The 25,509-nt window shown below is 46.6% G+C and overlaps 1 protein-coding gene across 1 annotated transcript; it reads left to right on the forward strand.

Moving 5' to 3' along the window:
• The first annotated feature begins 1,446 nt into the window (after nt 1–1,446).
• Nucleotides 1,447–23,942, forward strand: Ppp2r1a (protein phosphatase 2 scaffold subunit Aalpha). Its single transcript, XM_041653482.1, has 15 exons — nt 1,447–1,604; nt 8,079–8,169; nt 11,138–11,238; nt 12,308–12,540; nt 13,264–13,411; nt 13,512–13,667; nt 15,346–15,460; nt 15,561–15,631; nt 16,071–16,205; nt 18,089–18,262; nt 18,559–18,619; nt 19,198–19,352; nt 20,186–20,328; nt 23,269–23,360; nt 23,486–23,942. Exons 1-15 carry the CDS (start codon nt 1,527–1,529, stop codon nt 23,500–23,502), a joined length of 1,770 nt encoding a protein of 589 aa, XP_041509416.1. The 5' UTR covers nt 1,447–1,526; the 3' UTR covers nt 23,503–23,942.
• The last annotated feature ends 1,567 nt before the right edge of the window (nt 23,943–25,509 follow it).

Below are 25,509 nucleotides of genomic sequence, written 5' to 3' on the forward strand. Positions count from 1 at the left end.
ATGTAATGTTTCTAAATGCATTAATATCCTAATATATAATCATCAATCATATATAATTATTTATGACATATATGTCCCCAAACCCAGATATTTCATAATATCACACTAAAAATTAAGGATTTCAGCATAAGGAGTACAAATATAAAATTAAAATATTGCTAAGTGAAAAACCTTAGTTTTTATTTGAATTCTCATAATATACATAAATTGATTAGAAATACCAATAAGAACTCATAACTTCTAAAAATGCATCTTCACATTAACTCTTGAAAAACCCAGTATCAATTATAACCTTGTAGATCATAATTATAACAAACACAACTCACCCCCATCTTGTGATTGCTAAGGAATCAAGTATTTCCTAATATGTCTAACCCAGGACAGTTCAAGATCAGACTGGAAAACACTGTCATGAGTCAAAGTAGATGAAAGAGGAAAGGGGGGAGATTTCTCTAGAGATCATTCAAATGAGGTGGAATGGCACTTCAAGAAGGCACTGGTAGGAGCAACTCTACACAGCCTTCCCTGGGCTCCCCAGTTCTGTGCCTGCACCGAGGACCAGAGATGCAATTCAGATTCAAATGAACATCATTGATTATAAATGCCCACTCTCTGTGAGGGTGTTTTCTTCCTTAATTGTCTCTCTGGTCTGAGAGAGAAGAGAAAAACAAATTGCAAGTACAAAAATAGTCAGGCGTAGCTTAGAAAAGACATTCTTTCCTTAATAAGCCTTCATCCACCCTGCTATCTCCACCTTCCTCCCTTTCATGCGTTCACTTTTCAATCTTAAGGAGGAATGATTATGATACTTTACACTAGTCTGTAAGGGGGTCACAGGGTCTTCGTGAGACAGAGGTACAACCTAAAATACCTTCCACCTCGCTGATTTCTAACTAGCTACCTAGAAGCTCCTCGGCCGGATAAGGGCTCGCCCTGTCCACTCTAGTTCTCCAGGACTGATCCAGAGTAGGAGGGCAGGCAGGTGGGCCTATGTCACCCGCCCCAGGCCAGTGTCGAAGAAGCGACCAAAGCAAGTCTCCTTTCTTAGGATTTCCTTCTTCACAGGACGCCACAGAGATACAACCCGACCGGCTTGTCCTTCTTTACGTCACCCACCGCTCCCGACACACGGTTTAAGCCTTCTCTGCGCCGCCTCACGGAGCCACTTTGCCACCTCCTCTCCTCGATCCTTATTGGCTCAAAGCCCTGCTCGTTTCTGTGGTTGCTAGCGGTGATGTAGGCGGGAACAACCTTGGTCGCTAAGATACCCCACTTCCGCTTCCGATACTACAGCGGAAAGCCAATCTGGTTCGCCCAACCAATAGTGAATGGGAAGTAGGCGGGCCTTGGTAGGTTCGGACCAAACAGACGCGACCTTGTGCGGCCAATGGCGGCGGGACAGCCCCTGTAGCGTGGCTCGGGAGCCCCCACGCCCTCTTTGCGTCCTTTCCCGGCGCATTGCCCCGCCCGATCCCGGATTCCGCCCGGCGCTGGCCGCAGCCTGACAGAGACGCCAGGGAGGCAAGATGGCAGCTGCCGACGGGGACGATTCACTCTACCCCATTGCGGTGCTCATAGATGAACTCCGCAATGAAGACGTTCAGGTGTGGGGGACCTTCCGTTAAAGTGTGTTGGGAAGATCGGGGAAGGGGATGATCGCGGAATGCGGGAGAGATGGCTCGGGGTTCTCCGGGAGTGGCGGAAGGCATCGGTGACCAATCAGAATCCAGGTCTTATCTTTCCTAGTGGCAAGATTCGATGAGATGGCGCTCCTGATTGGGTCTTGTCCCCAGCGGAGGGCAAGCCTCGAGGGTCCCTTCTGAGTGCGCGCGGCCGCCCGGGATCTGTGCCTGGGCGGCCCGAGATGGGCTGGGGAGACTACGGCCGCCTGCCAGTCTGATGATTGGCGGTGGACTCAGAATGGCCCCCTGGGGGAGATAGAAGGGGGCGCGTGACCAGTGGAGTAGGGGAAGCCTTCATGGCTGCTGAGGACCGGGATACAGTTCCCATTGCTTTTAGTGTTTTTATATAGCTGGGTCGAGTAAGGACTGATACCAGGACATCCGTCCATTCCTCTCGGGCCTTCGCCTGGTATTTGGGGTAGCTCTCCTGAAGGAGGAGGAAGGAGGATGTGAAAGTATCCTCCCCTGAGATTTAACTAGCCTAATTCAGGGGTGGGTCACGTGTACAGACCCACCTCTCCCCGACCTCTTCCCGGTCTCTTCCCAGGCCTGACTGCCAAGCGATTTGATAGTTCTGGTTCAGAGAGAAGAGTGACCTAGGGCCTTTGAGTCGGTTTGCTGTGGTTTTGAAAGAGGTCAGACCTCAAGGCCGCATCGTCTCACCTGAGGATAACCTTGTGTGCACTTTATTTCATGGCCCCTGGCTTCTGTTTTCTACAAAATACCGGCTAATAATAGTCCTGGCTTATCCCAGTGGCTGAGGAAATGTAGTAAAATAGAACTGGCTGCTTGTAAAGGCCTCATAAATGTTAGCTGTTATTTTGGGGGAGTGGCTATTGTGGTACCATGCTCTGTGGACCCTCTGTTTGTCCTTTTGTATGGAATTGTTTGTGGTGCACTAGATAACCTGAGGCTAGGCCAGCTTCTAAGTCTTATGTGTATGATTCTGGTTCTGATGCCAGACAGACTGGAATTGTATTCCTGGTCCTTGCGCTTCTTGCTGATTGACTCAAGCAATCAGTGTTTCTCCTCTGTTAAATGGAAATAATTACCTAGTTATAGGGATACTCTGTGAATTTATGTGTTCAGTAAACACGTGCAGTTATCAGGAATGTTGTTGGGAACAGAAAAGAGACCAAAGCCAGGTATGGTGGTGCCTGCCTGTGATCTCCGCACTCAGGAGGCAGAGGCAGGTTCAAGGCTAGCCTAGACTACATAGTGACACTCTGTATCAACAAAGAAACTGGCTGGTTGCTGTACCGGAAGCTAGGTGTGAAACAGTCAAACAGAACTAAATATACTGCCACCTGTAAGAAGTGATTGAGACCTGTCAATGTTGAGATAATGAATCAGCAACTGTTTGTTGGGCCTGTGTTCTCAGCAGTGCTCTAGATGCTTGTGTACAGTGGGAAAAAGAAGAAAAAAACTGGCTTTGGAAGAATTTACCTTGTAATGAAGGGTGACAGATAAATACATACTGTGTTGACTGTGAAGAACAGCAAAGATAAGGAAGGTAGCGTACATTATTAGTGTGGGGAAGCCTTGTCAAAAAGTTGGAAGTTTGAGCCAATACCTGCTTGTCAAGAAAGATCTGTGAGGGCAGAGTACATAACAACTAAATAGTTGGGTGAGGAGTTGGGCCAGTGGAGAGACTCCTTCCAGGATACAGTATGAGAAGTTGGGGAAGAGGCTTACAGAAAGCTGGAGTATATCCATGTAATAACTGTAGTTCCTAGCTTGAAACAATTTTTGCCACCAGGGATGTTTAGCAATGTCTAGAGATGTTTTGGTTGTCATAACTGGGAGATTGTTGCTGGGTAGAAGTCAGGAATGCTTTTATACATGGTTGCAGTGTATAGACCATCCCTCATGGGAGGGAAGAGACCCATTTAAAACGACATTAGTGCTAAGGTTGAGGGAAGCTGTTGAATGAAGTGTACACACAGAGACAATAAGGAAGTTGGTTAGCTTAGGTCAGTGTGTCAGTTTTGAAATGCTTCTGTAACAGATTACCATAAATTAAGCAGTATAAAACAGCATAAAGTTTTATTTATGGTTCTGGAGGTCAGAAGTCTGTCAGACATCTCTCTGGGTGAAGATGACCTAAGATCTTGCAGCTGATTGCTAGCAGCATAGCTTTGAATTCAGGCCTCACGGCTACACAGCCTTCTGCCTCTTTTCTCCAGCATTCACAGTGCCATCTTCCCGAAGAAAACAATGGACATAGTTAACAAAATCAAAATTAGAGTGAAAGAACGGCTGCCCATATTCAGACTCCCAACTCGTAGGCATATTTTCTCAATGACAGTATGGACAGAAGAGTGTTTAGGTTCTGGTTGGGGATTCATTGCTTTCCAAAAAGTGCCTGTTTTTCTGCATCAGCTTCCTTGCCTTTTAAAATGGTGTTTCTAGAACAAGACTTCAGAGCACAGTGCTAAGTATGTTAATACACTGGCTAAGCAAACAGGGAGCTAATTTATAGATGTTATGTGCTATTAACACTGGCGTTAAGATTATGATCGTGATTGTGGTTGTTCCCTGATACTCTCTGTTATTCTTAGGGCTGCTGCTCACCAGTTGTGGCTCTGACCCATGCGTTTTCCATAGTCTTTTGGGAGAGGAGCACAAACATCTACCATAAACACAAAGGGAAAAGGAGGCAGGCTGCTAAGACAACCATCCTAGTAGAATTTCATCTTTAAAAGTTGAGGCAAGAGGGGCTGGAGAGATGGCTCAGTGGTTAAGAGCTGTTCTTCCAGGGGTCCTGAATTCAATTCCCAGCAACCACATGGTGGCTCACAACCATCTCTGATGAGATCTGGTGTCCTCTTCTGGCATCTAAGCATACATGTAGACAGAACACGGATAAATAAAGATTTATTTTAAAAAATCGAGGCAAGAGCGTTGAAGAACTAGTACAGGGCTCAGGAAAAATACAGGCTGTGAAGCATATCCAGCCACTGGCAGCTTTTGCAAGTAAAGTTTTGCTGGAATACAAGCTGAGCCAGTTTGTTTGCAGAATGTCTCCTTCCTGTGGCTGCTGTCGTGCTGAGTACAAGTTGAGTGGTTCAGAGACACTGGCCTGTGAGACTGGAAACATTTACTGGTAGTTTAAAGAACAGTTTTGCTGGGTACTGAACAAGCACCTGTGGGCTTACTGCTGGCATCTAGGGATTGTTAGTGTTTGCAATATTTGGCTTTTTAACCTTTCCATGGATCTGCATATTTTATAGTTTGGCTGAAAATAAGTTTTGGGGTTTATAGTAGATGACATTTTACCACCAAAATGAGATTTGGGGCCTCCTTTGTTCTTTTATTGCTCCCAAAGCTACTGTGGTGACACTGAATGGAAAATTTGGTGTGCACATATTTTTTTTTATTTTTTATTTTTTTTTTTTTTGCTGTGGTTTGTTTTCTTGTGTTTTTGAGGTAAGATGCTGCATTGTAGTTTAGGCTGATCTGGAACACATGGTGTTCCTACCATAGCCTCCCAAGTGCTGGAGATACACTTGTACTGCTATGCTCAGACAGTTTTCATCATAGCATTTTTCAGATCTTCAGCATAGTCTGTGATCCCAGAGACCTCCTTTAAGTCCCCTGAGGTGAGAACCATACTTGTTCAGGATCACAGTAATTTGAAGACCTATTTCCAGTTGTGTGGAGCCTGAAAAGAGAGCAGATTCCCCTGTTCTCCCTCAGCTTCCTCTGTTCTCTTTTTCCTTCCAGGAAGAGTGTTCCCCAGGGGTAATGAAGGGTTTGTAATCCCTCAAGCATTGCCTTCTTCAAATGTTATCTTCTCTGTTTTGGGACAGCTCTGGACCTGGGTAGACAAAAGCACCCTGTGGAGGAAGAAACAGACAGGGACGCTGCTATGAGCTCATCTCTCAGGGCTGGTCTAGGCCAGCGTTTCCTTCTCTGAGCCTCACTTTGTGTGGAGCAGAGAGGCATGGTCACACATGTTCTTCCCTAGGGTGTCAGCCAGAGACACTCATTTGTTAAGGCTGATGTAATAACATGGATTAAAACCATGAATGTATCTTCTAAAAGTCGTGCAGGCCAAAAATCTTAAATCAAGTCAGTGGTCCCTCTGAGGTTCCAAGGGAAGTCTGTTTCATCTCTCTTAACTTCAGGGAGCTGTTGGCAATTCTTGGTGGTCTTGACCTTGTGAATATGCCACCCCAGCATCTTCCTACATCTTTTTTTTTATTTTTATTTTTATTTTTTTATTTTTATTTTTGAGACAGGGTTTTCTCCGTAGCTTTTTGGTTCCTGTCCTGGAACTAGCTCTTGTAGACCAGGCTGGCCTCGAAGTCACAGAGATCCGCCTGCCTCTGCCTCCCGAGTGCTGGGATTAAAGGCATGCGCCACCACCGCCCGGCTTCTTCCTACATCTTTATATGACCCTGCCTTCTGCAAATATGTCTTCTCCATTTCTGTTGCTATAATTATCAGGATACTCATAGAGTCTAGGATCAACTCTGAATTGAGAATGGTTTCGCCTTAAGATGAAACATAATACTAGCAGAGATGCTCCTTCACATTCACAAGTACAAGGGATTAGGGCTGATTTGTGTCTCCCACATGGTGTGTGTTGGAAGAACAGAACTGCTTGCTTTTTCTGTGCTTTCACATCACAGTCAAGAGAGTTCCATGGTCCTAAATGGTGCATGATTTCCCTGCTAGCAAACAAGCGTTCAGTTCTTAGGCCAGTGTTTCTGTAACCTAGTTCAGTTGATATGCTGTCTACTTGGAGAGTGTCATATTCCACAGTTGAGGTCTCCCAAACTTCAGATGCCAGTTGTAAGTCCCAGGTCTTTTTACCTGCGCTTTTTTATCAGCTGCCTGTAAATCAGGTTTCCCACATACCTTATTTGATAATTGACTGGATGAGGAAAACCTAGAAAGTTTTCATCATTCTTCCTGGCCTCTGCAATACTCTTTCTTGGGTATGGGACAGGACCCATTCTGAAATGGTATTTGTAGTTGACAATCAGGATAAATCCTTTATTGCTACTGTAGTACAGGAATACAGGAAGATGAGGCTTTCTGTGACTGGCCTTGGGTAAGAGACATTCTGACTGTTATGACCTATGTGAGGGTGAAGCTGCAAGCCAAAAACAATAAGGAAAAAACACATGCTTACATGGAGACAGCAAATACACCTTCATGTTGTGGGTCATCCCCACTGAACTAGAGGTATTAGCACTGTTAATGCTTGTCTTGCTTTTTGTTTTTAGATTTTTTTAGCATATATTTATGTACCTAATAATGGTTTCATTATGACAATCTTCTGCATCTACATGGTGCACTTTGATCATGCTGCTCTCTGTACCTTGACGTTCCCTCTGAGCCCCTTCTTCCCATAGTCCTCCTTCATCTTAATTAGGGTAGCTTATGGGAGCATCAGTAAGGTGTTATTTTTGATGTGGTCTTGCTATATATAGTTCAAGCTGGTCTCAAACTCAAGATCTTCCTGCCATAATTTCTGCATATTGGGGTGAAGTAATAAGAGCGGCGGCGGGGCTGCGTCCCCAACACCCCAGCCGCCTGCTCAGCTAGCTTATGCCCCGAAATAATTACACGGACACTGTATTCATTTAATCACTGCTTGGCCCTTCTGCCCTAGCCCTTACTGGCTAATTCTGATATCCCGATCAACCCATCTCTAATAATCGGTGAGCACCGGTCTTACCGGGAAGATTCTAGCCTAGTCCATCCTGGGTCGAGCTTCATGGCGTGTGTCTGCCTGGCAGCTGGGAGTATGGCATCTCCCTGAGGCGTCTGCTCCCGAGAGCAGAGCAGTGGAGTCTCTGACCTCACTTCCTCTTCCTCCCAGCATTTTGTTCTGTTTACTCCACCCACAGGGCCAAGCAGTTTCTTTATTGGCCAATGACCTTCCTCCATCATTGGGGTCACAGGGGTGTACCACTGTGCCCAACTACTTTATTCTTAAGGTACTGTTATATTGTTAATTCTTGCAGTCCTGGGCTATTTGTTGTGATGGGTTCACTTGCAGCTAAGGCTGGCTTGGAACTTGGTAGGTAGTCAAGAATGACCTTGAACTGATCCTCCTGCTTCCTTCTGCTACCACCCCCCAAGTGTTCTTTGTAGAGGTAATGTGAGGAGCAGGGGTAGGAATGGAGTTCAGCTTTAGACTAAACTTGGAAAGACCCGGGAGAGGTTCTGGCTTCCATTGCTACCATTGCTGTTGGTAAATATTTTTTTCAGAAACACAGAATTGCTTGATTGTATTTTGCTGTTACTATTGATCTTTGAGAATCTTCATGAATAGCAGTGGATCAGTCTGGGGATTGACCTAATTGTTTCAGAGTTTTGGGACTCCTGTGGGTCCAAAATTTCTAATGTTCTCTCTTCCTTTGCTTGTCCTTTTAATAGCTTCGCCTCAATAGTATCAAGAAACTCTCCACCATCGCCTTGGCCCTTGGGGTTGAACGGACCAGAAGTGAGCTCCTGCCCTTCCTTACAGGTAAGAATTTCTGGGGCCCAGATGTGGTGAGGACAGTTGAATGGTTCTTACTAATGAGTGAAAAGTAGATTAATAAATTAAAAGTCTTCCCTATGCCACAGTGGCATGGGACAGTATTCCAGAGGAGCCTAAGTTTGATCCTCTGAGAAAATGATATGGAACGATGGAGCAGCAGAACCTAGTTTAAATCACAGCTTCAACTGTTAGCATTGACTTTAGACAAGTTTCTTAGATTTTTTTTTTTTTCGTCTCTAAAGTGAAGATAATCTTCGTACTGTATTGTTGATGTGGGCATTAAAGAGCATTAATCATTAATACTTATTACATAGTTGTTGCATGCCAGCTGACCACTGGACTCTTGTGATTTTGAGTTAACTCTTAGCTCACAGAGTGCTTCTGAGAGTGCATATGTTCTTAAATTTACATCTCCATTGTCATTCATCTCAGTCTCATAGCAACACCTTGAAGCAAGGATTGCTACTGTTGCTGATTTGAACATGAAGAAAGAGGCACAAAAAGATGAAGTGACTCATTTCCCTGGAATTTTTCTGTCTGGAGATGAGCAAAGGGATTTTATATTTAGGCTCTGTAGTGAGCAGTATTAACTAATTGTGAAGAGTTGGGATCTGATGTCACATCTGCCTGGTCAGAGGGTTTGTGGATAAATAGGCATGATACTGTAACCTAAATGAAGACTACAGCTCCTGTGAAGAGCCAGTGACTGGGCCAGGGATGTATTAAGTGGGGTTCTCTTAGCTTTTGCCATGTCTACTGTCTGCAGGTGTACATCAAGTTCTCTGTACAATGGCTGGCACAGTGTGGGCCACCATACTAAATCCCTACTGTCGCTATTCTCATTTTTCCCCTACTGTAGTGCCCTCTAGTCAGAATTGGAACTAAAGGTTTTCCGTGCTCTCTTACTGACAGAGTGATTTGTGTTGGATCATTTCCTGTGGATGACCTAGGAGAAGTAGAAGGCCCAGCCTTTTGGCCCTCCCCTGTTTGACACATGGGTAGCTGTGGCCTATTGGGGCTCGGTGCCCTGCCACAGTGGCATGGCTAATGATGAAGTGTGAAGGTGTGACTGTAAACACAGCCTGAAGAGTAGTTTTCTGCATCTAGTATGAGAAGATGGTCCCAAGCCAGGGAGATACCCTAAGGTTTAGGATGCTGAGACAGAGGCTGCTGTTGGCAGCAAAATGACATGAAGAACAGTTACATGAATAATGGTGCAGGCGAGAAGCCAAAGATCCCTGGGTTTTAAAACAAGTTGCTGTGGCATAACTCTGCCTAGATCCTGGGAATGCCCTCCACCTCTTGGGCTCTGCTCTTTAGTTGAAAGCTGTTCTATAAGAAGTTTAGTTGTATGTAGGTGATTGTGTGAAGAAGGAACTGGGAAATTAAAGAAAATAACCAATGTGTGTGACTAGTAAATAGAGGTGAGGTGGCAAGACTATCAGGATTAGGGGCACCGGGAGAACCACCTAGGTTATAATGGGCTGCCTTAGCCGGCTTTCTGTACTATATGGAGCCTCTGAGGTTTAATCCTGTTGATGGGCAAGGTGCCATTGTGGTTAGCTGCTAGAGTACAAAGGGAGTGAGATTTGGGACCACTATGTGGATATATAGAGGGTGTGTGAGGGGATGCACAGAGGTCGCAGCCTGCTAGCAAGGTAATATCTGAGAACAGAGGCCCTGTAGTCAGATGGTCAGGGTCCAGTCCTGCCTTGCTGTTTTCCTTCCTCTGCAGAGTCAGGAATCACATAATGGGATCATGACAATTCACTCAGCTAGTAGGAAAATGCTACTCAGATGTATTATTTGAAAATTGGCTGTGGCAGTTTAATAATCCAGATGGAAGAACTGTGGAAGCCTGAGTGTGCTGAAGACTGAAAAGGAACTGTGATTCAGACAGACTTATTTTTGAGCTGTTGGAAATCTAAGTAATGTCAGATTTCTTCTGCTCTGGGCTCAGAAAGTGTTCAGAACAGGAAGCAGCAGACACAGGTACAAGACACTGGTAGTGCTTCAGCAAGTACAAGCTAAAGGCCTGTAAGCTCATATCTAAAGAACATTCAGCTTTTCTTTTTGTGAGGGAAAATTACTAGGACAAAGGCCTCAGACTGGGCATTTGGAACAGCTGTGTTTTTGCAGTTCTAGAATCTGGAACTGTGAGGTCAAGGTTTCAATAGCATTGGCCTAGGTTTCTCCTGAGGCTCCTCTGCTTGGCTTCCTCATGGCAAATCCAAGGTGAAAGAATGTTAAAGCACTGGTGAACAGCCAGTGACTGCACATTGTGGGAGCAGCCAGCATTTCCCTCAGGAGAAGCAGAACTTGAGACAAGCACAGGTAGTTTCCCTGTCGCTTGGCTGCTTATTCTTTTAACAGACCGATTTCCAAACATGCTACTGTGACTCTGGCAGGAACTGGAGCACACCAAAGCTAGTCTTGGCTGCAAGTGATCATGGCTTCTGATCTCATGCTTGGTAAAAGTAGAAGCGGAGAGAATGAGTTCAGGCGGCAAAGGATCGGACTTAGTCTAGCCCCTTCTTGGAAATTCTACAAGCAATCAACAGTGGCTAAACCAAGCCCAAAAAGGAAGAAAAGAATTTCCTGGCTGAAGACTTAGGAGTTCCTGAAAGCGGTGGTGCTACGTGTTTAAACTAGACCCAACCAGAAATTCCATTGACTGTCCTGGCTGTAGACACATGATTGTGTTTGTCCCCATTGAGAGGGCGCCAAAACTGAGGCTCAGTAGTGGTGCCACTCTGCTACCACCCCCCGCCTAGCACAGAAAAGGCAGTTGTAGGACCTGCGCTCGTTCTGCTTGTCAGGAGCGGATGAGGAGGAGTGGCAGGCAGGGAGATAGGGATGCTGACATTGAGGAGGCACAGGGCTGTTTGCTTGTTTGAAGCTTGGGTCACTGGTTCAGCTTGAGTCTTTGATGGACTTGGTCCTTGTCCCACAGACACTATCTATGATGAAGATGAAGTCCTCTTGGCCTTGGCTGAACAACTGGGAACCTTCACCACTTTGGTGGGAGGACCTGAGTATGTGCACTGCCTGCTGGTGAGTGAAAGCTGGGAGGTCCCCTAATCCTTTTCTCTACCTTGGGGTCAAAACTGTGGTTCTGCCTATGGGTCATGGGGACCAAGAAGGAGAGGGATTAGGGAGGCTGGAGATCATTCTAGAATGGATGGCCTTTCGGTGTCACTTATGTCGAGTGACATTTAATCTCCAGTTACCATTCATTCTGTATCCTTACCCACACTAGGACCAGTGGGCAACCCACTTGTAGGGTTGTGGGTTTGGGGTCAGGCAGGTTTCTGCCACATACTGATAGGCCTTTTAAGAGCACTAACCTTTCTAACTGCCCTGGCCAATTGGAGGTCCCCGAAGCCCACCCTGATAAATGACTTAGATTCCCTCACATAGCACTTGGCGTGTAGTAAGTACTCACAGTTAGACGCTGTGGTTTTCATGGTTGGGTAGGAAGGAATACCTTATACATGAATCAATATAGAGTACCAGGATGTTGAGCCATCCTGTCAGAGACTCCTAGCTAGTAAGTGGCAGAGCTGGATTTTCAAGATTGTTTGCTTGAGTGCACCAGGCCTTACCTTACCATACCATCTGTCTGTGTATCTCTTTTGGATGACAGCTGAAAACACAGAGGATTTGATACTGCTGGGACCTGTTGTGTAGGGAAGGAGAGCCAAAAGGTCTTTTAGATCTTGGCTTGTAGCTGATAGTAGCTTAGGCAAATTACATAGCCTGTGTGCTTCAGATTCCTGCTCTTTGATTAATGAGGACAGTATCAAAGACTGTTTCACAAGACTCATAGAAAGGAGTGACAGATATGTCAGCGATACAATGGCATGGTCTAAAACCTAGTACATGGGTGCTGGAGCCAGCATCAGCAATGATTATTATACATGGAGAGCTACACACACATGGCCTCCTTGACAGTTGGTTCATGGACCCAGTGAAGTTCCTTTAGGAGTCCTCATGGGATGCTTTTAATGAAGGATGGGGTGGAGAGATCAGAGGAGTCTCATTAGATCAGGCTATGAGGTAGGGTTCCGTAGCTGTGACAATAGAGAAAATACTGTTTTCTAACCTTGTGTTCTCATCACAGCCACCCCTTGAGTCACTGGCCACAGTGGAGGAGACAGTAGTACGAGACAAGGCGGTAGAATCCTTACGGGCCATCTCACACGAGCATTCACCTTCCGACCTAGAGGCTCATTTTGTGCCTCTGGTGAAGCGGCTGGCGGGTGGAGACTGGTTCACCTCCCGCACCTCGGCCTGCGGCCTCTTCTCGGTCTGCTACCCCCGAGTATCCAGTGCTGTGAAGGCAGAACTTCGACAGTGAGTCCTTACTCTCCATCACCTTCCTTAGCGTTTCTCAATGTCTCAGCCCCTCTAGGTCTTCCCAGAACCTAATGTTGCTGAGCTCTCCCTGTTCCCTCCTCAGTTCTCTTCAGGGATGTTGTTCTTGACAGTGGCCTCTGGACACCACAGGGATGAATTTGCCTGACCTGCCTTCTTGGAAATTCATTCCTGCTGGTGGTTGGTTACACATGGCCTGCTTGGAAGAGAATCTAGAATGCCACACAACAAATGGTGTCTGGTGTTACTTTCGGTCTAGACCCCTGAGTAGACATTCCTGGCAGTTGCTGAGTGTTTTGTTGCTCAGATCTGTGAAACCCAGGTCCTGATCTGTCACTCCAGAGTACTGGCCTACAGCCATGTGCACATACTGGGATGTCTCCATTACACCCTGTGTGTCTCTGACTGAGGCTTTTGACAAAGAAGATCTGTCAGTGGCATTTTAAAGAGTTTTATGGCCATGGCCACATAAAGAGTACTGTGTTGTAGTCTTTCACTGAGACCTCAAGTTAGCTGTGTGGGGATGTGCCATTGCCTTTGGTCCTCTTGGTAGGACTGGGAAGACAGAGTTCATGAGTTGTACAAAGTCACCATTGTTAGCAGCAGAGTCTACAGCCTAGCTAGCAGTGCTCTGTGTTAATGCTGGGCTGCCAGCTGCTAGTGCTTCCCAAGATCTTAAGCCCAGGCCTCGACCCATCCCAGGTACTTCCGGAACCTGTGCTCAGACGACACCCCCATGGTGCGGCGGGCCGCAGCCTCCAAGCTGGGGGAGTTTGCCAAGGTCCTGGAACTAGACAATGTCAAGAGTGAGATCATTCCCATGTTCTCTAACCTGGCCTCTGACGAGCAGGTGAGTCAGTCCCCAACTCTCACCATGCCCTTACTTGCTGGGGCAAGGGACCCTCAGCTCAGTAGGCCTTTGCTACCCTAAGCTACCCCATTCTCCCTAGGACTCGGTGCGGCTGCTGGCAGTGGAGGCATGTGTGAACATTGCCCAGCTTCTACCCCAGGAGGACCTGGAGGCCTTAGTGATGCCCACCTTGCGCCAGGCTGCTGAAGATAAGTCCTGGCGTGTCCGCTACATGGTGGCTGACAAGTTCACAGAGGTAGGTTGGTATGGTTCCACAGGAGGGTACACTGAGATTCTCTGAGGGGAGGAGTGAGCCATATGTGGGAGCTGGCACCACAGTCCTCAATTTTAATAAACATTCCATTGATCTCACAGAACCAACCCTGGATGCATGAATGGCAACTGAGAGTGCAAAGATAAAAATGATTCTGAAGCCAAGTTCTTACTCTGTGAAAGCATATTCCCTGACCTCAAAACTTTCTTAAGATACAGTCCAAGAGTTAGTTGTCAGAGTAATGCCACAAACTAGACAGAACAGGGACAAGATCAAAATTTCCTTACCTGACAGCATGCCTCCACCCCTCAGTGCTGAGAGTTGATCCTAGAGCTTGGCCCATTTGACCCATGCTAGGCAAGTGCTCTACTGCTATGCTCTAATTCCAGGCCCATAGTTATTAGCAGTGCCTTTGGTGGAGGTCCTGCAGTCAGTGAATTACACACATACATTGCCTTCAAGGAGCAAGCTAAAGGTCAGCCTCAATAGAAAGTGCTGATGGAATGTGCTGTTCTCTGTGCCTCTTGGCATTGAGAGGAGGAGGTCGTGCTCCAGCTGGTTGTGAGGATAAGGAAGTGGCATCTAGATAGGAGCTATATTCCAACAAGACAGCCTGTGCAGAGGTGAGAGACAGAATGAGCAAGGATCCTAGGATTCAGCGTGAGAAGGGACAGAGTGATGGACAAGAGCTCCCCCTCGTGATGATTACTGGGGTCTGCCAGTAGGCTCAGCCCTAAGGACTGTTTTTGTGGGCATAGTGAAGTTGTTTGATGCTTGGCCGTGCAAGAAGTCTGTGTGCCTGAAGGGCTTAGTACCATAGTAAAAGCAAGAGAGTCAGTCTCCTGCTCCTTCCTCTTAGAGGGAAGCAGGCTTACGCTAGGCCTTGGAAGATGGGACCCTTGGGCTATGGAAATGACAGGTCTGCCCATGGCCAACCGCAAACATGTTCTTAAATAAAAGGTAGTGTGGGCCCAAGATAATATGAGATCGTGTGGGATTTTTACTTACTTATTCTCTTGGTAGTAGTGAATCATCCTGCTTCTAACTGATCTTCGATGCAGGTTGAAGCAGACCCACATACATGCTTTTTTCTGGATCCTTGAGACTGGTAGGGTTCCTGTATCTGGACTCATTCATTTCTTTTTCTTCTTCTTTTTCTTTTTATTATTTTGGTTTATCACAACAGGGTTTCTTGTAGCTTTGGAGCCTGTCCTGGAACTAGCTCTTGAACTTGGAGATCCACCTGCCTCTGCCTCCCCAGTGCTGGGATGAAAGGCGTGCACCACCACCTCCCGGCCCTCTTATTTATTTCAATTACAAAAGTGATACTCACTTCTTGTAGCCAATTAGATAGAATACAAATATGCTTATATTGTCAGATGAAAGTGAGAGCCACCTACTGTAGGTAATGGATAATCCAACACAAGTAACCTGAAGTAAATGGAAAACATACAGTGTTGATGTCCTAGAACTTTCCTTCTGTTTCTGAGGAAGCCAGAGTTCAGGAGGTGATGACTTCACCCATGATCGTGTTGTGGTGCTAGTATTAGGTCCCCAGTGCTATGTCTTAGCTTCGTCCTGGTGCCTTCACCTCAATTTTTGCCTTGTTAGCTCTGAGCAGCTGCCAGACTCTCAGTATTGCCCTCCTCTTTATGTACAGCTCCAGAAAGCAGTGGGGCCTGAGATCACCAAAACAGATCTAGTACCTGCCTTCCAGAACCTGATGAAGGACTGTGAGGCCGAGGTGAGGGCCGCAGCCTCCCACAAGGTCAAAGGTTGGTGCTGGCAATCAGAACCTAGCTGGGGGATGTCTGAGAGGCAGAAATGGGACTGGGCCATCAAGGCTAACCAGCACCTTTCTGTCTCTGCCCACAGAGTTCTGTGAGAATCTCTCAGCTGACTGTCGGGAGAATGTGATTATGACCCAGATCTTGCCCTGCATCAAGGTAATGGAATGCTTGGTTGTAGGATTTGAGACTTCCAGAGAGGGGTGCAGATTTGGTTTTGAGTATATTCAGAGCCAAACTAGGTTTGCATCCTTTCAGGACACACAGTAACTGAGTTTAACAGTCCTGGGATTGGCTGTAGTCAAAATCTGAGGGTCACAACTGACCCTAAGATCTAAGGGATGTGTTTGCCTTCAAAGGCCACTGAGTTCCCTCATCCACAGATCTTGTGGAATGGGGCAGTGACTGCTGGAAGCAGGGCTCACATAACAAGCAAGGGAGGACTTGTGAATACATGCAGTGCGTGCCTGAGCTGCCCTGATTGTGTTAAAAGTAGGAGAGTGGTCTCCTCAGGCCATCAGGACTGAGGTATGTGTAGCCACTTGCCACTAAAGGGGTTTTTCTGACCCCGGGTTTCCTCCTTCCTTCTCCTCTCTAGGAGCTCGTTTCAGATGCCAACCAACACGTCAAATCAGCACTGGCTTCAGTTATCATGGGCCTCTCTCCCATTCTCGGCAAAGACAACACCATCGAACACCTCTTGCCACTCTTCTTGGCTCAGCTCAAGGATGAGGTGAGAGCACCAGTCACCCAGTTTCCCAAGAATGTTTCCAGTCTTGGCACCAGACACCACACTTCACACTCGTGTTAGATGACAGGCAAAAGTGTCTGCTTCTTCGCTCACTCTTGTTAGATAGTTCTTCATGCTCCCTTAACTTCATTCTTTCCCCAAGTATTGAGAAGATGAGCAAAGACCAAGACAGTGGTGATCCTCAGGGACGCACAGAGTATGCCAGTGGAGAGGAACAGATGTGTAACCCATCCCATAGTTCCATTTAGACACTGTGGGTACCGGGAGAGGTACGCCATGATTTTTAGGTTTATGTACCATAGAGACCCTAATACAGTGCCATAGAAAGTTATGATTCCTCTCACATCATTCCAGCTGGTCCTGTGGTGAGGGATTAACTTTGCTGGCCTGTCTTTCTCAGTCTGAAGTCACAGCTGTAATCTTACCTCTTGGCCCACTGAAGGGTTTGGCTCTAGCTTGTGTCTTCTGTGTGTTCCATTGACCATAGCCAGTCAGGTCACTATACCTGGCTGTGCAGGTGACCTAGACCACAGAAGACCAAAGAGGTCACTGTGGTGACAGCTCAGGGAATTGGATTTGAACCTGTAGGCAAGTGCTGTAGCTGCAAGAGATCTTTTTGTTAAGAAAGTGTAGTAGCCAATGTTAGGGAGAGATGAGAGAGAGCCAGGCCAGAGTGCTGCTGTCCATTTAAATTCTTTTTTGGAGGCAAGGTTTTTCTGTGTAGCTCTGGCTGTCCTGGAACTAGCTTTGTAGACCAGGCTGGCCTCAAACTCATGGAGATCCACCTGTCTCTGCCTCCTGAGTGCTGGGGATTAAAGGCGTGAGCCACCACTTCCTGGCCCATTCAAATTCTTTAATGGAACACTTTTGTGGAGTGCCTAGTAACTCATTCTATAATAATGACCCATTCTCAGGATGGGAAAAAGATTTCTCATAGGCTGTTTCCTACTTCAGAAGTCTTTCTTTAGAGAAGGTTTATGAAGTCAGTTGAAAGGTCTAACATTCACAACTCTGGTTCTGTAGATACAAAAAAGCAAACACCAGACTAAAACAAACAATAAAATCTCTTCTTGGATCTGGGTTTTGGGTTTTCCAGAGAACTTGCTTTTTGTGGCCTCTGTGAGACCAATCCATGTTTTTTTTCCTATGGGTGTCTCTGCTCTATGGAGTGAGTGTGGATGGATACAGACTATAAATCAGAGTTTGCAATGCTAGGAATCAGGCAGGTCAGAGGCTCGTCACATGTGCTCCCTGGTCTGGCATTAGCAAGGTGAAATGATGAGAATGATAATAGGTCCTACACATGTACTCCTTGGTGTCCCAGACACTAGGTGCTTCAGCCCGTTGAGCAGAGAACCTCAGCTACCCTTGAGACTAGATGGATATTTGGATATTCCAAGTTACAGGACGATACTTAGAAAGGAGCCCTTGCCTGCTCCTATCACTTTTTCTTTTTTTAAATTTATTAAAAATGTCCATCTCCTCCCATCCTCCCATTTCCCTCCCACTCCCCCGCCCTCTCCCTTTCCAGTCCTAAGAGCAGTCAGGGTGCCCTGCGCTTTGGGAAGTCCAGTGCCCTCCCCACTCCATCCAGGTATAGGAAGGTGAACATCCAAACAGATTAGGCTCCCAAAAAGCCAGTACATGCAGTAGAATCAAAACCCGGTGTCATTATCATTGGCTTCTCAGTCCTCCCTCATTGTCAGCCACAGAGTCCGGTTTGATCCCATGCTTGTTCAGTCCCAGTCCAGCTGGCCTTGGTGAGCTCGCATTAGATCAGCCCACCGTCTCCGGGGGGATGTCCTATCACTTTTCTAAGGCAGCTATACGAAGTGCTCTTTTAATCCTCCTATCATCTTTTCAAGTGTCCCGAGGTGCGGCTGAACATCATCTCCAACCTGGACTGCGTGAATGAGGTGATTGGTATCCGGCAACTCTCTCAGTCCCTGCTCCCTGCCATTGTGGAGCTGGCTGAGGATGCCAAGTGGCGAGTGCGGCTGGCCATCATTGAGTACATGCCTCTGCTGGCTGGACAGCTGGTGAGTGAGGAGCCAGGTTTTGTTGGCCATGAAGTGATAGATTTCAGGGTCTGGTCTGGGCATAACTCTAGGGCCAGGGCTGTGGTGCTGTAACTAGGGGCTTAAAGCCTCCGTGTAGGCAGTGACAGCTGGCCGTGGAGGGATGTCTGAACTCAGGAACTGATGCAAGGAGTTCAGTCAGAGGAAGAAGACTGGCAGATCTGGTGGGGATCAGAATTGCCTGATTCTCTGGGACCCCTCTCTTTCTTCCTTCCCCTTTCCCCCTCAGGCCCTTACCAATCTTTTCCCCTCTGCAGGGTGTGGAATTTTTTGATGAGAAACTCAACTCTTTGTGTATGGCCTGGCTGGTGGATCATGGTAAGTACCCCCAGCAATACAGCAGGACAGGTTAGTAGGACAAATGAGGGACAAATGCAAGGACAAATGAGCTGGCACATTTCCTTGTCAGTGCTCACCTGTTGTTGTTTAAAAACTTTTAGAGAAGTGTAGGTTAGGGGTAGGGTGTAGTGGGTGTCTGTGGAGCCCTACACTCAAACTCGAACATAAAGACTTCTCACTGTGGTCTCTCGGGCCCTTGTGAGACTTGTTCCTTGGTTTTATTAAGTGGTTAAAAAAAAATAAAGTTTTTGTTTTTCTCAGTCAAGCAGTTTTAAGTAGTATGCTTACATAGCTTGAGATGTAATTCGCACAAGCAGAGCCTCAGTTAGTACTTCTGGATAATGAGGCAAGTGGCATCTGTCTCTTTGGGTGGCCAGAAAGTGCTGTAAGAAAAGAAACTGGGCAAAATGTAGCAAGCGTGTTTCTTATTTTGGCTGAATTGACTGAACCTGTGTGGTCTGGCCACTGGGGCCTCACCTTAGGCAGAAACAGGTGTGGTCATGGTCAGTCCTTCACCCTGAATCACCTCCCTTGTCCTTTCCTTTTCCCTACTATAGTCTACGCCATCCGTGAGGCTGCCACCAGCAACCTCAAGAAGCTAGTGGAGAAGTTTGGGAAGGAGTGGGCCCATGCCACTATCATCCCCAAGGTCTTAGCCATGTCTGGAGACCCTAACTACCTGCACCGCATGACCACACTCTTCTGCATCAATGTAAGCACCCCGACTGCCTGTCGACCCCAGAGAATGGGAGTGCCCCTAAGATGAAGGTGGTGGTGGTGTTTTGCTTGTAAATAAAAACATGATTTGGGCCAGGGATGAGTCTCTGAAGACTGCAGGCAAAAGCTTGAGTCTGCAGTGTCAGATCAGGCTTTTGGGGGCTAAGGATTGCATGGAGAGAGATCCAAGATTGAGAGGGAAGTAGAGCACATGTGTTCACATGGAAGCACTTTCTGCTTGCCGAGCAGGAGAGCAAGCGTGTGGCTCTGGAGTTGACCCAGTTCGGTTTCAGCTGTGTCACACATCAAAGCACCTAACAGTCAATGCTTTGGTTTGCTCACCTTTGTGGATTTATGATGGTGCTTACCAGGCTGTGAAGGGTAATGTAATAGCCACAGAAGACATAGAACAGCTCTGATTTTGTGTCAGAGTATAGATACTGATTTTCATTAGTGTCTTACTTATTCTTACTGTTTTACTGACACTGGAAGCTAAAGCATGGCTTGGAAATGACTCATTTCCTCCATACTACAATTTGGAGACTCCTGTATTAAGGAGGAATTTCAGGAGTTAGGAATCAAAACCACTCAAACCTTGAGGATGAAGGAAATCCAGACAAAGCACAGTCAATCCTCAAAGAAGACTGTTTAGGGATTTCGGAGCTACAAGAGGGTAACCGCTCCCCGGGGTTGATGCCTCTGGACCCAGATCCTCCCGTGTTCCTCTGGGAACCTGACGATGACCCAGGTGGCCTGGTCAGGTGGGGAGACATGAGGACCTAGCAGTGAAACTTGCATAATCATGCTTCTGCCATTCACTGGTTTCAGGTGCTGTCTGAGGTCTGTGGGCAGGATATCACCACCAAGCACATGTTGCCCACAGTGCTTCGTATGGCTGGGGACCCAGTTGCCAATGTCCGCTTCAATGTGGCCAAATCACTACAGAAGATAGGACCCATTCTTGACAACAGGTGAGGTCTGGGGCTTGTTCTAAACATCTTAGATATTTTGAAGATGAGGGGCAGGGTTTGAAGCCATCTTGCTTATGACCCTAGCTGCTGCTTCTTTACTTTCTACAAAGTCTGTTTTTTCTGTTTTAGAATGAGAATTTATTCCCACAAAATAGAATGAAAGAAAAGAGAGGGTGGTAGTTGTAGCCTTGTGCTACAATGAATTGCTCCAAAATGAAATTAGCCAATATTTATTTATGTAGATATTTTATCTGTGTAGATTAAGTTACGCTTGTATCTAAAATTTACACTTGTACCACAGACATCAAATAACCAAAATGTAAGTAATGAAGTACACTTAACATTTCTAGTGAGTCTAACAGTGCCCTGGGAAGCTTTGGGAAACATGTATATACATAATTAAGAAACAGTGAAGTGGACATTCATGTCTCACTGAACCATTTTCCAGAGCACACAAAGCACTCAGGTGTGTGGAACAGCGGGTACCATTGCAGTTTGATGGAAAAATGTTCATTTTTTTCTAAAAATGGCTAGATCACTTGGATGTCCACATAAAATAAGTGGAATTCCTGCCTCTGCATAAACAAATTCATCTGAAGTAAGTTTTCGAACCAGAATCAGGATTGTGAAGAAAACGTGTAGAAAATGCAGAAGAATGTCTTCATGACATGGGCAGCACACAGACCAGCTGAGTTGTGTAAGGAAGAGTTTGACAAGATGGCCTCATGGAAATGGAAAGCTGTGCATCTGCTGACAGGGCGGAGATGTTTCTATGTGGAAAGAATTTGTCTAGTATCTTATAGGTGGGAAGTCAAGGAAACTCCCAGTTACAGTTGGGAAGAAGACAAAGTGAAGGAGGGTTGTGGCATTCAAGTGGGAGTACTGGAAGCAGGAAGGTGCAAGTCGGGAGGAGATGGAGGAGCCAAGTTGTCCATCAAAGCAGTATGTGTGACAGTATCTTGAGAAATCCTGTTCATTTGTGCTAATTTGAAAATAGGATCTTCATGTGCTCAGTGAGCACCTGAGAAGGTGCGACCAACCAGGTGCTGAGCATCGTAGGCTGTTGGGACAGCATGGTTTACAGCAGAGGTACTCTGACACCAGGTTGGTGGGAGCTGTGGTACAGCTGGGATGCCCACCTGCGATGGCTTTAAAGGCTGAGCATATTAAGTGGACGGATGCAGTTAGGTCGGTGTAGACCCTGAGCTAGGCCTTGCTTTTAGAGAAATGAGTACTCCTCCTCCCACCACCCACCACAAATGTAGTGGCTATGGGTGTCCTCTGTCCCCCTTAGCCTGTTGGCCACTAGGTCAAGAGGGGAAGGAGGCAGGTGGGGCATGGTGACCCATGAGTACAGAGACAGCCTTCTGACAGATTTCGGTAAATATATTCTAGAATATAAGGAAAATATAGGATTGTGAGCCTGGGGCTTAATTTGCATTAATTTTATGTAAAACCTTAATTTGCATTAAGTAGCATGCTCCTATCACAAGGCTCAGTATATGGCAGTAGGGTCCTGTAGCAGCTCCTACCACGAGTCTTCTCAGCAGGGAACTATGGAAGGGTCATGCTAAAGATGAATCTGCAGCTGGTTTAGTGACAGCTTTTAGATAAAGTCAGTCTTTCAGGCTCAGGAACATTCTCCAGACAAGGACAGTAGAGAGCAGGAACCTTTGCTGGAGGGAGGGAGCTCCATTTTACCAAGCTTATTGAGATAAACTGCTAGGCCACTGGGAGGCCATGACCTCTGACCAGCCATCATTGTCTTCCAACACGTGGCCTTATGTATAGTAGCCATAAGACAGAAACAGCTAAATACTTTCACACAGTGAAAGCGTGACTTATTCACAGGACAGAAAACTTAGTAATGAGAAAAAAGATGCCTGTTTCTAAGTAGCAACATGCATAATTATGGATGATTTATTGGCATCATATTGAGGGAGATGCTAGACCCAGGAAAATAAGCCATTTATATTGAGTTTAAAATAGATGGGTGCCGGAGAGATAATGGCTCAATGGTCAAGAGCATTAGCTGCTCTTGCAGAGGACCTTGGTTCATTTCCCAGCACCTAGACAAAAGCTCACAAGTGCTTATAACTCTAGTTCTAGGGTATCCAATACTGACACATACACCAATTACCAAGAACTCACAAAAGTGCGTGCACAAACACACACACGTAAATAATTTTCTGTGGATAAAAGTCTAATAGCCAGGCATGGTGGTACACAGCGTCCCAGCACTCTACAGGTTGAGGCAAGAAAGTCATGAGCTGTAGACCAGCCTGGGCTATATAGTTTGAGGTCATGTGTAGTTATATAGTAAGATCTGCCTCCCCAAAACAAAGCAAGCAAGCAAACAATAGAAGCAAAGCAACCTTAAGTGTTAGGAATGAGGGAGGGTTGCATAGAGGGAAGAGGAGCTGCCTGCTAACTAAAGGAGACATCTGATGCCTGTATGTCTCTTCTCTGCTTCATAGCCTTAAACCTTTGTCTCTGAGATGTGCCTGTATGTTTCACAATTTACAAGTCAGGCAGATCTCCCTGTGTAGATGTAACTTCAGGGCCCCTTGAAATCAGGAAGCCTTTGATCTTTCTGCCATGCCCATTAATTGCTCTTGTCTTCTGGTCTGGGCTCATCTGGGTAAGAATCTAGAGTGATATACCTCTGTATTCATACCAGACACACAGTGCCTTAGTGAATATACATTTAGTCAGTGAAGGAATCTGCTGAGCTCCAAGACCTGTGTGCTCACCTGGGCGCCCCAGAGTATCCTTGTTTAGCTGATTCCAAGCCTACTTGTGTGTGCCCTCATCCTATATGTTGCTTTATGATATGGTATGACTCTTGATGCTTACCTGCACAGGAGCCATCTTCCTGCCTGTGATCCCCCTGTCTCAGCCTAGCCTTGTTCACCACTTTCTTTTCTCCTCCCTTTCCAGCACACTGCAGAGTGAAGTCAAGCCCATCTTGGAAAAGCTGACGCAGGACCAGGATGTAGATGTCAAGTACTTTGCCCAGGAGGCGCTGACTGGTAAGGACCTGAGAGTATAGAGCCCTGAAAGAAGGGTAAGGGCGCCTGGGGAGGAGGCAGAATTTGGTAGTGTAGGTAGGCAGTGTAGTCCAGTTCTGAGGCCTGATTGTTCCTTGTTTCCCCAGTTCTGTCTCTTGCCTGATGCTGGAAGAAGAACCATTGCCGGCCTCTGGTGTCCGCCCTCCAACCCCCACCAAGTACCTCCCTTAGGGAGGTAGGTGGAGGCCAATGACTGTCACTCCCCGTGCATGGTCTGACCCCAGGCCCCTCCCCCAGCACGGTTCCTCCTCTCTGTAGCCTGGGAAGACTTCTGTCCACCTCCCAAGGGGCTGGGACAGTGCAAGTTGGGGCAGGGCAGCAGCCTGAAAGGAAAAGCTGGCTGTTCCTGCCCATAGTGGGAGAGATGGAGCATCCTAGGTCACTGGCTCCTGCTGCTGTAATAGGGACCCCTCACCCATCTACTCACCACCTCCCCTTCTCCAACCCCTGAACCATGTTTTTTTGTGTGTGTCAACTGTGCCATTTTTATTTTATTCCTTTCCCCCACTCTGCTCACAGAGAAATAAATGTGTAGAAATAGTTGGTCTCTAGTCTTAGTCATCAGAATGGAGGAAAGAGCGCTGCCTGGGGGTTGGTTCTCTGCTCTGTTCCTGAGGAGACTGTCCTGCAACTATCCCTCCTGCTGTCATGAGAGGAAGAAGGACTTGAGCTGGCAAGAGTACAGCAACAGCCACAGGGCAGGGGGCCCAGAGGCTGCTCGGCAGGGTCCCGGGATGAAGCTCAGGTTTTCAAGCACTGGCATAATTCTCAGGTTTGTGTAGTGTTGACTGGGTTAGCACCTGCGATGGAGTCCTGGCCTGTGTGAGCCCTCACTGGGACAGCACTTACAAGCTCTGTGGGCCACTTGCTGTGCTGTCAGGTTGGCTGGTATATCCATGTAAGTATGCAAGTAAAACCTTCATACCAGGAGACTGGTTAGGGCTCTTTGTGGAGTCTTAGGACATGGCGTCATAGTGCTTTGTAGGCACTTTGTATGAAGACAAAACCATTCGTTCTCAGTATCTGCCCTGCCCTTATTATTTTTGAAGATTGATTTTTTTTTGCTTTTATTATAATTATTATCATCATCATCATTATATTTGTGTTTGTAGCCATGTGTATGCAGGTACCCCCACAGACAAGAAGAGGGTTAGGAATACAGGCAGTTGTGAGCCTTTTGACGTGGATGTTGGGAACTAAACTCGACTCCTCTGAAAGAACAACAAACACTCTTAACCATTAAGTCGTCTCTCCAGCTTCTGCTCTCCCCTTAGTATGGAAGTGCTTTTAGCTGTTGGAGCGTCCAGTGGTGTGACTAAATTCTGGCTAAAATGACATGGAAAGAAATAGTACAGCGTATCACAGGGAAGGCATGATCCTCCTTTCTAGTCTCTGGAATGCAGGCCAGATGTCTGGAGTAGGGTCAGTCATTTTAGGTCAGGGAAGTCATAATGTAGGCCAGGCAGGCCAAAGGAGTAAGACAGAGCCTGAATCCCTCACACTGTTCAGCCAGCCGTTATTGGTGACTGTGGAACTGTTAAATGACTGGAGTCTTGAAGGTCACCCCAATTCTCACCAAAGGAGGCCAAAGCCCCTGAAAAAGGAACAAGGAACTTAGATACATTGTATACCAAGAAGAGTCTCAGAGGAAGTAACATTGGTAACTTGTGACTCACATGGATGGGAAGTAACTGTAGCATTGAGTGCCTGGTTTTATCAGTTCTTCCCTCATGTTCCTGAGAACATTAGGAACATCAGCAGGATTCTCAGGCAGCGCTGCATGACCCAGAATGGAAATTTTCCTGGGTGAACACCAGGCACACAGTCTGACATTAATGCAGTCCTTATCTCTTCTCAAACTGATGCACAGAGCTTGGAATCTTGATACTTAGCACTGTCTGAAAGCAAGGCCCTGGTGGGCATCTCCCTGTTTTAATAGCGTCTCCGGGGATCTACCTCTTCAGTAACATTTGTGCAGCATTGCCTTAAACACTATCATCCAGTTTGCCTTTCTTGATAGTGACTTTAAAGGCAAGGGACATACCACTCAGAGACGAAGTATACACTTGGGTCAACTTGGGCTGGCTGAGGGGGCACTCAACCTGGCCAT

The sequence above is a fragment of the Microtus oregoni genome, unplaced genomic scaffold, assembly GCF_018167655.1.
Source record: "Microtus oregoni isolate MIOR12 unplaced genomic scaffold, Mior012 000006F_ref0000085, whole genome shotgun sequence".
Taxonomy (NCBI): Eukaryota; Metazoa; Chordata; class Mammalia; order Rodentia; family Cricetidae; genus Microtus; species Microtus oregoni.

What these genes read in the sequence shown, in the direction of transcription:
- Ppp2r1a (XM_041653482.1), top strand. Translation starts at nt 1,527, where the DNA reads ATGGCAGCTGCCGACGGGGACGATTCACTCTACCCCATTGCGGTGCTC. An exon ending in AGCCTCCCACAAGGTCAAAG is followed by an intron (nt 15,461 to 15,560) that starts GTTGGTGCTGGC and finishes CTCTGCCCACAG; the next exon opens with AGTTCTGTGAGAATCTCTCA. An exon ending in CTCTGCTGGCTGGACAGCTG is followed by an intron (nt 18,263 to 18,558) that starts GTGAGTGAGGAG and finishes TCCCCTCTGCAG; the next exon opens with GGTGTGGAATTTTTTGATGA.